Below are 12510 nucleotides of genomic sequence, written 5' to 3' on the forward strand. Positions count from 1 at the left end.
ATGTGGTTCCTGGCTATTGTATTGAATAGCACAGATCTAGTTATCAAATATATTCTTTGGTGGAGCAAAAAGACCTTTGGAGATAAGATTTCAGTTGTCCTGAGGTTGGGGGGAGGCGAGGTAGGGTGAAGGAATCCGCCTCCCAGTTTTGCAGAGGGATAAATCAAGGCCCAAGGAAGGAGGGTTGCTCCCCAAGCTCTGGGGTGACCCTCGGGCAAGGCAGGCAGAGCTGGCTCCTGGGGCAGGGCCCTTTAGTTGAAGGTGAGTCTTCGCTGTGGGAAAGGTGAGAGTTTGGGCTTCTCATGAGACGTTTGTGGCACAGGGAAGATCCTGGATGAGCTCCTGCAGACCTGCGTGGACCCTGAAGACTGCCCCGTGTGTGAGGTGGCTGGCCAGCGCTTAGCCCCCGGAAAGAAAGTCGCCTTGAACTCCAGTGACCTTCAGCACTGCCAGATTTGGTAAAATAGTCACCCCGGCTGTTTGAAGTGATGGGTCTGACAGCCAGGGTCCCAGGATGGGGCTCTCGTAATTAGGAGGGAGACACTTGTAGCTGCACCTGGGGCTCTCACCTGTCTCGCCTCTGGGATCCGGCCTTTGGGGAGGTGAGGAGTTCTCAGTGTGAGCTCCGACTCTCTGAAGTCCTGCTTCTAAGTAGGGAACATGTATTCAGATGCTGATGTATTCAACACCACTCCTTGTGGGAACTTAAACTTGAGAACTTACATTGCTGGGGAAGGGGCCGCGGCCACAGCTGCCAGAGTCAGATCCTGCCGCCGCCATCTGTACAAACAAGAGTGAGCACCGCCTGGGGTGGATTTTCTAGCAAACACAGGAAACTAGAAAGTATGTCACTCATGCACTGTTAACCAAGGATTGAAGCAATAAATCATGTGAACCACAAGGAAGTAGGAATTAACTTCCCAGTTAGGCCCTGCCTGTTTACTGACTCAATGCTGAAATGGAGACTGTAAGGAATAAAGAATGGGTGAGCCCAAGGTGGGCTTGGGGTTCCGAGCCACAAGGGCAAGAGAGCTTGGAGCCCTCTTCCCGCCTCCCTCCATTGGCTTATGGGAAGGGACAACTACCAGGTACACACCGTGTCTGCAAACAGGTGTGGACAGTAATTGCAAGGCAGGCTAGGGTCATCGCCCGGGAGGCAAGCCGCAGGGGACACTTCCCAGGGCTCAAGGCGCTGCTGCCCTCTTGGCTTTACTGGGGTTGCTGAAGGCAAGTTGCCTTAAAGGCTGAAGGTATAGAGAGGAGAAGGTTCTAGCCTGTATGGATCTCCACCACGGGTGACTTGATTCACCTGGTAGTGTAGGAGGTTGTGCTGCTCTACAACAGACTCGTGGGATGTGCTTGGGGCTGGGCAGAGGGCCTAGCCAGTCCCTGGCACATAGTAGGTGCTCACTGAATGTCCACTGGAGGAATGAATGAATGAGCCACTGTCTTTCCCCCCTAACATCTTGGAGACACCCTATACTACTCCCAAGTACTTTGTTCTGCTAGATTAAGAAGGGATTTTGAATCTTTATTCATCTTTTCAAAATGTTTTTGCTCCAGTTTTTCTTCTTTTCCTTAAGGCCCAATGTATTAAACACGGTGCAAAATTCATACAGCTTAAATTCTGTTATAATAAATACTGTAAAGCATTTATCTTCAATAGAACATTTGCAAGTCTGAGTCAGTGTCAACATTTCAGGGCAATATTTGTCTTTGGAGATACTTGGAAGAAAGTTTGGATTATAATTAATTGTTCTTGTTGCTAGAGATGTGGGTTGAGGAGACATCAACTTTGAATGGCTGTGTGGATGGCCTAGGAGCCAGAAAGATTCTTTTTCAGACCCTAGGATGGGTTAAAGCTTTGGCTTCTAGAATCAAGGGAAGGCTTTGTTGTGTGTGTGTGTGTGTGTGTGTGTGTGTGTCTAGGGGTGCTATTTGGGGACATATGTTAAAAAATGACGTTGTACTTGGGTGGGGAGTGACCGTGGGAGCTCAGGTTCAGGTGGGCCGGGCAGGAAGTTCCATGGGAGTGTGTGCAATGGTTCCGAATAGGACTGAGAAGTGCCCTCATTTCCATTTCTCCCTCTCTACTGCAGTCGCTGTGATGGTGTCAACCTCATTTGTGAGGCCTGCAGGAAACCGGAAGTCCTACCGCTGCCTCCCACAGAAGGCCCGGTCAGCCCCACCACCGCATATGTGGAGGACGCCCCAGAGCTACCCCTGCATGACTTCTACTGCAGCAAGCTTCTGGACCTGGTCTTCCTGCTAGATGGCTCCTCCAAGCTCTCTGAGGCCGAGTTCGAAGTGCTGAAGGCCTTTGTGGTGGGCATGATGGAACGCCTTCACATCTCCCAGAAGCGGATCCGCGTGGCCGTGGTGGAGTACCACGATGGCTCCCACGCCTACATTGCACTCAGGGACCGGAAGCGGCCCTCGGAGCTGCGGCGCATTGCCAGCCAGGTGAAGTACGCAGGCAGCGAGGTGGCCTCCACCAGTGAGGTCTTGAAGTACACGCTGTTCCAAATCTTTGGCAAGATTGACCGCCCCGAAGCCTCTCGCATCACCTTGCTCCTGATGGCCAGCCAGGAGCCCCCGAGGTTGGCCCGGAACTTGGTCCGCTACATCCAGGCCTTGAAGAAGAAGAAGGTCATTGTGATCCCAGTGGGCATTGGGCCCCATGCCAACCTCAAACAGATCCGCCTCATCGAGAAGCAGGCCCCAGAGAACAAGGCCTTTGTGCTCAGTGGTGTGGACGAGCTGGAGCAGCAAAGGGACGAGATTATCAGTTACCTCTGTGACCTTGCCCCCGAACCACCTGCCCCTACTCAGCGCCCCCGTACGGCACAAGTCACTGTGCGTCCGGAGCTCTGGGGGGTTTTGTCACTGGGACCTGAGAGGAAGTCCATGGCTCTGGATGTGGTATTTGTCCTGGAAGGGTCAGACAAAACTGGTGAGGCCAACTTCAACAGGAGCAGGGAGTTCATAGAGGAGGTGATTCAGCGGATGGACGTGGGCCGGGACAGCATCCATGTCACAGTGCTGCAGTACTCGTACATGGTGACCGAGGAGTACACCTTCCTCGAGGCACAGTCCAAGAGGGACGTCCTGCAGCGGGTGCGTGAGATCCGCTACCAGGGTGGCAACAGGACCAACACCGGACTGGCCCTGCAGTACCTGGCTGAGCACAGCTTCTCGGCCCGCCAGGGGGACCGGGAGCAGGCGCCTAACCTGGTCTACATGGTCACAGGAAACTCTGCCTCTGATGAGATCAAGCGGATGCCTGGAGACATCCAGGTGGTGCCCATTGGAGTGGGCCCTCATGCCAACATGCAGGAGCTGGAGAGGATCGGCTGGCCCAATGCGCCCATCCTCATCCGGGACTTTGAGACGCTCCCCCGAGAGGCTCCTGACCTGGTGCTGCAGAGGTGCTGTTCCGGAGAGGGGCTGCAGATCCCCACCCTCTCCCCCGCCCCAGGTATGCTGCTGCCTTGTGTTGATGCAAGGGCTGGTGAGGGCTGGGAGGTGGCCTTGGTGGGGATGCGACCTGTGGGTTCTAATCCTGGCTTCCCCGCTCTGTGCCTTGGGTCAAACCCCTGCCTTCAGAGTGCCTGTGTTTCCTCACCTCCCGGGCAGGCAGATACATCTGTGATCCTTTTTTCGGGGAGGATCTTTCCTTATTGTATGTGCTTGTAAATTCAAAAGTAATGCAAATCTATGGTTAAAATTTAAACAATACCAAGGATATGGAGTAAAAAATACATGTTTTAATTTATCACACAGCCTCATTCCCACCCAATCCCACTCCCTGCCTTGGAGGTAACCTGTTAAATTTGGTGATTATCAGCTTTTTGACCACACTGGGTGAATAAAATTATTCTGAGTAGCTAACATTCTCTGGGGCAAGGCCAGGAAGTTAGGTGACAGGTAGCAGATTTCATCTCCAGATTCTGGAGCCAGACTGCCTTGGTTTGAATCTCACCTCTGCCACTCAGTAGCTGGGTAATTTTGGGCAAGTATCTCTGTGTATATCAGTTTCCTCATCTGTGAAATGGGGATAATAATAGGATCTACTTGTAAAATGCTTAGAACAGCCCCCAGCACAGAGCAAGTGCTCAGAAAATACTTGCCAACACTACTGTTATTATTGCCCTCTTAACTGATACTAATGTTTAATCAACTCCTAGTTCTTGAACATCTTTAGTTGGTGTGTTTGGGACCATCTCAGAATAACTAGCCTTCTTTTAATGTCTCTTGATCCTCACACTTGTCATCAGTGCCTTTGTTTCTTTTTCTTCTTTTTTTTTTGGTGAGGAAGATCAGCCCTGAGCTAACATCTGCCAATCCTCCTCTTTTTGCTGAGGAAGACTGGCCCTGGGCTAACATCCGTGCCCATCTTCCTCCACTTTATATGGGACGCCGCCACAGCATGGCCTGACAAGTGGTGCGTCGGTGTGCGCCCAGATCTGGACCCTGGCCGCCAGAAGCTGAGTATGCGCACTTAACCGCTACGCCATGGGGCGGGCCCCTCTTTGTTTTTGTTTTGATCACAGTTTTATTTAAATTCTTGTGATATTTCTGTGGAGGAGAACAGTAATTGCATCATCTTATCAAATCTCAGAATGGCGTTTAGGCCAGAGTTTGTTTCCTCTCTATGATCGAGACTCTGTGCCCAAACATTAACACGTGCATTAGGCGTTTGTCATCGGAATACCATATGGCACCTTCCCTGCCCGTAGACCTGAGAGCACACAGGCTCATTTTCCGGGAACATGCTGCGACCCCATTTCCTTTGCCATCTCCCTGTTTGCTGCTCCAATATTTCACTCAATTCAGGGAGCTGGAGGAAGTGATGCCTCTTGCTTTCATCTGCAGGCATTTAAACTGCCTTTGGGTGGAGCTGAAGACTTCCCAGTGCCTCCCAATCTGGGTGCTCATGGGTCCCCTTCCCTCCTCGCTGGCCCGTGTTGCCATCGTGCAGGACCAGTAGAAACACCTCCCCCTATGGTGCCATGCAGTTGGCAGTGCCCTGCAGAGCCCAGTGAATGCAGGTGTCTGCTGCAGGGGGCTTGGTGACCATTCCCTCTGCTGGTGCTTGTGTGCTCACCGTCCTGGTCTCTTTGCAGACTGCAGCCAGCCCCTGGATGTGGTCCTCCTTCTAGACAGTTCCTCCAATGTTCTAGCTTCTGACTTTGATGAAATGAAGAGTTTCGCCAAGGTTTTCATTTCAAAAGCCAATATAGGTGAGTGATGCTCCAGAAGGAGCAGGTTAGGAAGAGGCCCTATTGGGGCTCCACCTGATCCAGAGCATGATTCCTATGTTCTCTTTCCTGTTAGGGCCTCAGCTCACTCATGTGTCAGTGCTCCAGTATGGAAGTGTCACCACCATCGATGTGCCGTGGCAGGTGGCCCAGGAGAAAACCCATTTACTGAGCCTCGTGGACCCCATGCAGCGGGAGGGAGGCCCCAGCCAGATTGGTAATGTGGTGCCACGGAGTGGGATGCAGGAGCTTTGTCTGGTTCTAATTCTTGGCATAAGTGACTGGGTGACTTCTGCCAGCCACTTTACTCCTTGGCCTTAGTCTCCTTTTCTGTAAAGTGAGGGCCTAGAGGCTCTTCCTTTTCCACGTCTCACTTATGTGTGTCTCTGAGTCTCTGAATTTTTCAATTTTGATGACCTGAGGCTCCACTGTGAGACTGGATGCCCAGCTGGCTGCAGAAATATAGCGTCCTGCGGTCAGGACTGACGTGGTGTGGTCTGCTCTCCATTCTCAGGGGATGCTTTGGGCTTTGCTCTGCGATATGTCACTTCCGAAGTCCATGGTGCCAGGCCTGGAGCCTCTAAGGCGGTAGTCATTCTGGTCATGGACGTCTCCACGGACTCGGTGGACGCAGCAGCCGCCGCCGCCAGATCCAACCGTGAGTGTCCAGTGTACAGTCCTGAGACTCCTAAACTGCCAGAGGATTGAATGTGGGCGGGGGTTACTTTCGGATGTCCTGGCTGATTTTAAACACTTAATACCCACATGTGGCCTTTCAAAGAGCAGGAAATTGTCCAATCCCTGGGTTATTTAGAAACCAAAGAGCAATAAATGTGTGTTTATCCTTCATTTGTCTGCATGCTTTAGATAGATTGTAACCTTTAATTTCTCCATATTTTCCCTTTGTGTCCAGGGGTGGGTCATACCTCCATACCCTTCTTTTTTAAAGTGGTATCTTTGGTCTCACCAAAATGCCACATCTAGGCCAGAGTGATTCGTTATGGGCCGTTGAGAGCCATCAGAGACCTTCACGTATTCAGAGCCCGTTTCCCATACCAGCCTAACGGGCTTGGGGGCTGCTGGATGGACAAGAGGCAAGGCTGCTGCTTTGGGAAGGGGATGGATGCAGATGCCCAGCCTTGATGCCCCATAAGAACTTGTGCTGTGAATATCAACAAATGTGAGCCAGGACAGGTGGTGTAGTGCCGGGGCAGGGCTGGGTGAGTGGAATGATGTTAAGGTCCCTCATGGCCGCCTGGAGAGCTGTTTGTCTTTTAAACCCTGCTCTGGAATTGTCTTTTCTCTAATGTCTTCCTGATGTTCTTCCCGAGAGAGTTATTCCCTCTGTTTCCCGTACCACATCTGAACTACTCAAAATGTGCAAATCATTGTATCGTATTTATTTGTTACATATCTCTTTCTTGCACAAACTGGGAGTCCTTTGAAGGCAAGGGCAAAATCTTATTTTTGTATCATCTGTACATGATGCACGGAATAGGTGGCCATTTAGTGTTTGTTGAATAAATGAATGTGACACATTTATGAAATCTATTATTTTAGGGAAAGGGACCCTAAAAGGGAAAAGATATATGTTTGGATAATACAACCAGCTTGCAAGAGCTGAAAAGTTGCTAGCAGGAAATCAGGTATAACCTTAAGCAAACTGCAAATACCTAGAACTTTCTGGAGAACTAATTGAAGGAATTTCAGGATGGAGACTTTTCTCCTTTAGTATCAAGGATCCAAAGAAAGACTTTCAATAGGAAAGGAAGCAATTATGGTCTGGAGGAAACAGACGTGATCTAGGGCAAGTCATTGAACCTTTCAGAGCCTCAATTTCTCATCCCTAAATGGGCACACACATGCTCTGGGCTCAGCCCTGTGACATTCTTTTCTCTTCTTACACTCTCCCCTGGGTGGTCTCATTCAGTGTCATGGGTCTAAATACATTTATACAGCATTGACTTCGAAATTTCTATCTCCAGCCTGGATCTCTCACCTCAGCTCCACCTAGATGTTCTAACAGGCAACTCAATATAAATGGGAGTCCTGACTTTCATACCCAAATCTCCTCCTGTAATCTTTCCCATTTTAGAAAATGACAATTCCATTCTTTCAGTTGCTCAGGTCGAAAACCTCAGCATCCTTGACTTCTTTTTTTCTCTCTTACCTCCCTCTCCCATTCAATATATCAGCAAACTATAGCTCCATCTTCAAAATATATTGAGAACCCCACCACAGCATTTCACCTCCACCACTGTCACTCTGACCCCAGCCCCCATGGATTATTGTAATAGCTTTCTAACTGGGACCTCAGCTTCCCCACCTTGTCCCCTGCAGTTCATAATCAACACGGCAGCTGTAGTGACCCTTTAAAATTGAAGTCAGCTCATGTCACTCCTCTGCTCCAAAGTCTTGGCTTGTTTCCCATTTCATTCAGAGAGCACGTTAAGTCCTTAGTGTGGCCTATGATGCTTTGCATGATCTGTGCCTGACTCCCTCTCTTCTTTGCTCTGCTCCAGCCACCCTGAGGTACACAGTCATAATTTTTCTCTGGGGCCTTTGCACTCACCATTCTCTCTGCTTGGGATGTCCTCTTAGCTCCTTCCATCCTCACTTCAGGTCTCTGCACAAATGTCATCTCTCTGCTGAACACTTCTGCAACCACCTTGTATGAAACAATAACCCTCACCCCTACTCTGGGGCACTCCCATCCTCCTTATCCTATTTTGTTTTTTCCTAAGCACTTATCCACATCTGAAATACTAGATATTTACTTGTGTTCTTGTGTTTGTTGTCTGTCTCTCCTCCATGTAAGCTCCACGAGGACAGGGACTTGATCTGCTCAGTTCACTGTATCCCCGTAGCTTAGAATATACCTGACACAGAGTAGGAGCTCATTAACATTTGTTGACTGATGGAATATCCTCCTCCTAGGGTCGGTGGATGTGACCAGGCTGAAAAACATGAGGCTGTAGACAGATGCTGGGTATAGCTTTGGGCCAGCCCACCTGACCAAAGCAGGTTGATACAGACCCTTTCTTTTTTCTCTGCTAACTCTAGGAGTGAGAGTGTTCCCCATTGGAATTGGGGATAGGTATGATGAGGCCCAGCTGAGGATCTTGGCAGGCTCAGAGGCCAGCTCCAACATAGTGAAGCTCCAGCGAATCGAAGACCTCCCCACCATGCTCACCCTGGGCAATTCCTTCCTCTACAAGCTGTGCTCTGGTGAGTCTTGTAATATCTTTCTTAACCCCCTCAAAAACAAGAACAAAAATAGCAACACTCATTCTAGAGACTCGAGAGTGCCCATGCATGAGATTTGGCCTTGAATGAAGACTCTCATATAGACCAGGACCTTTAAGTTTCTACTCATGAAAGATTTGTGCTACAAACCTCCAAGGGGATACCAGAAAGTTCTCTGTGCATAGTCCTCCTTCCATTCTACCTGTCCATCCAAACTTGAGCAGAGAAAGCCCATGCTTATTTTTGCAGAGGGATCTTGGAAAAAAGAAGTGGAAGACAGAAGTAGGGAGCTCCAATATCCTGCAGATCATGGTCTTCTTCCCTGTACCCTACACTCACCCTCAGCGTGGGTATAAAGGGCTTTAGAAATACAACAACACAGATTCTAATATCAAAGTACCACAGTTTAAGTTGGCTTAAGGTTAGAAACTTTTTTTTTTTAACCATATATGTGTCTTTTAAAACCTGGTTTTATATATTTTCCTAATGTAATTAGCTGTGAGTCAAAACCCGCCACAGAGTTATTGCCCCTTCCTGCTAGAAGATAGCTCCCCCGCTAGGAATCTCCAAGATCTCTTTCTTTTTTTTTGTCCTTTGATTAAATTGATCCTTTCTGGTCGTCTCTTCTGAACTCTATTTATTTATTCATTTATTATTAATTTTTTTAGTTTTTTTTTGTTTCTGTAACATTGGTTTATAACATTGTATAAATTTCAGGTGTACATCATTATACTTCTATTTCTGCACGGATTACATCATGTTTCCAAGATCTCTTTCAAGTTTTCAGGATCTGGGCTCCCTTCCTCCCTGCTGTCCCTCACTAGGCACTGATCCACATATGAAAGAGGACAAGGAGATATCGACTGCGAAAAGGCGTCATGAACTGTAGTTATTGCCATATTGTCACCGTCATCACCGTAATTATTAATAACCACAAAGCATGCCTGGAGAACCACAGGATGACCTCCTCCTAATCTGGTGTACCTGCATCCTCACTGTTAAACACACTCACATTCTTTTCAGAGTTAAGTCGGCTTCAAGGACTAGCCCAGGTAGCCCAGGCAGATGTTGTGAATGGCTTAGAATTTCTGGGTGATGGCAGGGCCTCAGATCTTATTTGTGTCTGTTTCAGGGTTTATCAGTGTTTGCATGGACGAGGATGGGAATGAGAAGAGGGTAAGTTCCTTTCCGTTGACTTCTAAAGAAAGGTCATAAATGTATGTTTGGGGCCCTTGTTCCCCCTGGTTAACTTTTATTCTTCTGGTCTTGGTCCATTTCTCCTTCTTACCGTTAAATCCTGTCTTTTATTTTTTGGGAAGGGAGTCCACCTGTAAGTCTTGTGTTTTGCATCCTGTGTCCTGCTATTTAGGCCTGTGTCCAAGTCCTAGTCTCTATGTCCTCGGAGTGTGTCAGTTGCCTGGTAGGTGGGCTTAGAGTTGGAGTGCCTCATCTTATTCCCTACCTGAATCTGGTTCTTTCTTCCCCAGCCCGGGGACGTCTGGACCTTGCCAGATCAGTGCCACACAGTGACTTGCCTGCCAAATGGCCAGACCTTGCTGCAGAGTCATCGGGTCAACTGTGATCTGGGACCGAGGCCTTCATGCCCCAACAGCCAGTCCCCTATCAAGGTGGAAGTAACCTGTGGCTGCCGCTGGACCTGCCCCTGTGAGTCCTTTGCTTCACCACCCTGCACAGTGTTAAGGGGACAGTATTTTCAGCTTGGCTGTGCAGAAAGATGGACCAGAAGCTGAGCATCCCAGAAGACACTTTCTCTCCTCACCACGTGCACACTTCTACCCTCACCCACGTTCCCTTCCTCTCCCGTTCTCTGGATGTGTTTTCATTTAGTCTCAGGGATCACTGTTCTCTTCCTGTGTCTTTGGAAGGCACGTCCCCAGATTATGCATAGGCAGAAGGAAGAATTGATTTTCTGAGGTCAGTGCTCAGCTTGGCTGTTGGCAAGTCAACCTTTAGGAATCTATGCAGCGGAAGTATAGCAGTGAGAGAGATGTCCCCAGAGAGCTACAATCACACTTATGGCTGTAGGGGGGTTGGGTGCGATGGTGTATCATCATGGTAGCCTGGTTTAAGAGAAGGACATAGTCAACTCCATCTCATGCAGACCTGGGGAGAGCATTCATCCATGGGGGTGGGTTCGCCTTCTGTCTCATGGTTGGTAGAAATGGCTGCTTATGATAATTCCTACTTAGCAGAGGATGGAACATAATTATGATGCTGAACAGAAACAACTTGTGGGATGAAATCAAAGTGTTTTATATCTTTCTCTCCCTTTAGAATTTATTTAGTGGGATACATTTTCTTCCTGGCTTAGATGAGAATTCTACTAGACCTCATGTCATTTCTGTTTATTCGTAAAGAGTTCTATGGTCACTTTAAGTCATAAGACAAAGTCTCAATTTGGTAGTCAGATGCCCACTCCTGTGTAATAATCCAGACTTTGAACTTGAGTGAGAGTTAAAACACCTCCCTAATCCCAGTTTGGGCTTCCTGCCTCTGGGGAAGGGGTGTGGTCAGCTTCTCTCCCAGCTTAGAACGTGGAGAGGGAGGAGTTGGAAGGGGGCTCAGGTTCTTATGTGACTGACAGGCGCCTCTGTGAGAGGGTTCTGCACTCTCTGGCCTGGCAGGTGTTTAAGGCAGATGCTTTTTCTTGCCTGCTCTCTTGAGGATTTAAGAGGTCCCCTTGCTGTGTTCCTCTGATATGGGGTGCAAGGAGTAGTCTATATCCTTTGAGTGGCTGCTTCTTGTCCCTGCCGTGCTTCTGGTTCTTTTACATTCAGCCCCTCATGGACTCGCTCTGTCTTTCGGGATCCTCCTTCCCCTATCGCAGAAGTTCTCTTAGACAGGGTCACTTTTAGAACAGCCCCGGGCCATCATTCCTTCTGTAGATCCTATATCTGATCCCAGATTCCTGCACCTTGGCCCCACCATTGGAGTGGCGTGCGCCTACTTCCCCAAACAGCAGCATGTTTCTCTCTTGCTGCCTGGTCACCTCTGGCCAATACCCATATCCTCTTTCTTTTAGGTTCTTCAGGCATGTGTCAGACGCTGGTCCAGTGTTCTCTATAATTGCATGGAACACACACCCATCTCTTGGAGGGAACGGCCTCCTGAAAGTCCTGCTCATTAGGCTTGGATGTCCCATTTGTCCCTGGTGGGGCGCACGGGGATATGAGACTCACAACACAGTAGCAGCTCTCTCCAAATAAATCTCTTCTTAAATCCAATCCCTCAATACCCCTCTTGACTCTTTTTATACTGTTAAAACGAGTGAAGGGCTTCAAGAGTGATACAACTAAATTTTGGCTATTTTTTTAAAAAACGTTTTTAATTTAAAAACATTTTAAAACTTTTTATTTTGAACAATTTCAGACTTATAAAAAAGTTACATAAATAGTATAAAGAATTCCTGTATACTTTCACCCGGACTATAATATCCTATATAATCACAGTATAATGATCAAAATTAGGAAATTGACATCGATAAAACACTATTATCTTATTTAATTTTTGTCAGTTATCCCACCAACATCCCTTTTTCAGATGTAGGAGTCAACCCAGAATCACACATTACACTTAGTTGTCATATCTCCTTTGTCTCCTTAAATCTGCAACAATTCTTTATTCATTTTTCGTTTTTTTTAAATCACCTTGACATTTTGAAGAGTTCTGGCTAGTAATTTTGTAGAATATCCCTCAGTTTGGATTAAATTCAGGTTATACATTTTGTCAAGAATACCCCAGAAAACATACTATGTCTTTTTTGATGTATCAAGAGGCACATGATATTAGTTTCTCCAATTACTGGTGATGTTCGGTTTGATTACTTGGTTAAGGTGGTATTCACCAGGTTTCTCCACTGTAAAGTTACTATTTTCCTCCTTCCATTTAATAATTATCATGTGCAGAAATAGTGTGAAACTATGGAAATATATTTTTACTCACTAAGTTGAGCATGCATTGGTGATCCTTGCTTTTTTTTTTT

At 47.8% G+C, this 12510-nt stretch overlaps 1 protein-coding gene across 1 annotated transcript in view; it reads left to right on the plus strand.

Moving 5' to 3' along the window:
- Window positions 1-12510, plus strand: part of VWF (von Willebrand factor) — a 152692-nt gene that overhangs the window by 92188 nt on the left and 47994 nt on the right. The window contains exons 27-34 of the mRNA XM_058559008.1: window positions 323-458; window positions 2100-3478; window positions 5127-5243; window positions 5338-5478; window positions 5776-5919; window positions 8325-8489; window positions 9640-9683; window positions 9995-10172. Of these exons, the coding sequence (XP_058414991.1) occupies window positions 323-458; window positions 2100-3478; window positions 5127-5243; window positions 5338-5478; window positions 5776-5919; window positions 8325-8489; window positions 9640-9683; window positions 9995-10172 (2304 nt within the window). The remainder of the gene's footprint in view (window positions 1-322; window positions 459-2099; window positions 3479-5126; window positions 5244-5337; window positions 5479-5775; window positions 5920-8324; window positions 8490-9639; window positions 9684-9994; window positions 10173-12510) is intronic.

This window comes from Diceros bicornis, chromosome 17 (assembly GCF_020826845.1).
Source record: "Diceros bicornis minor isolate mBicDic1 chromosome 17, mDicBic1.mat.cur, whole genome shotgun sequence".
Lineage (NCBI taxonomy): Eukaryota > Metazoa > Chordata > Mammalia > Perissodactyla > Rhinocerotidae > Diceros > Diceros bicornis.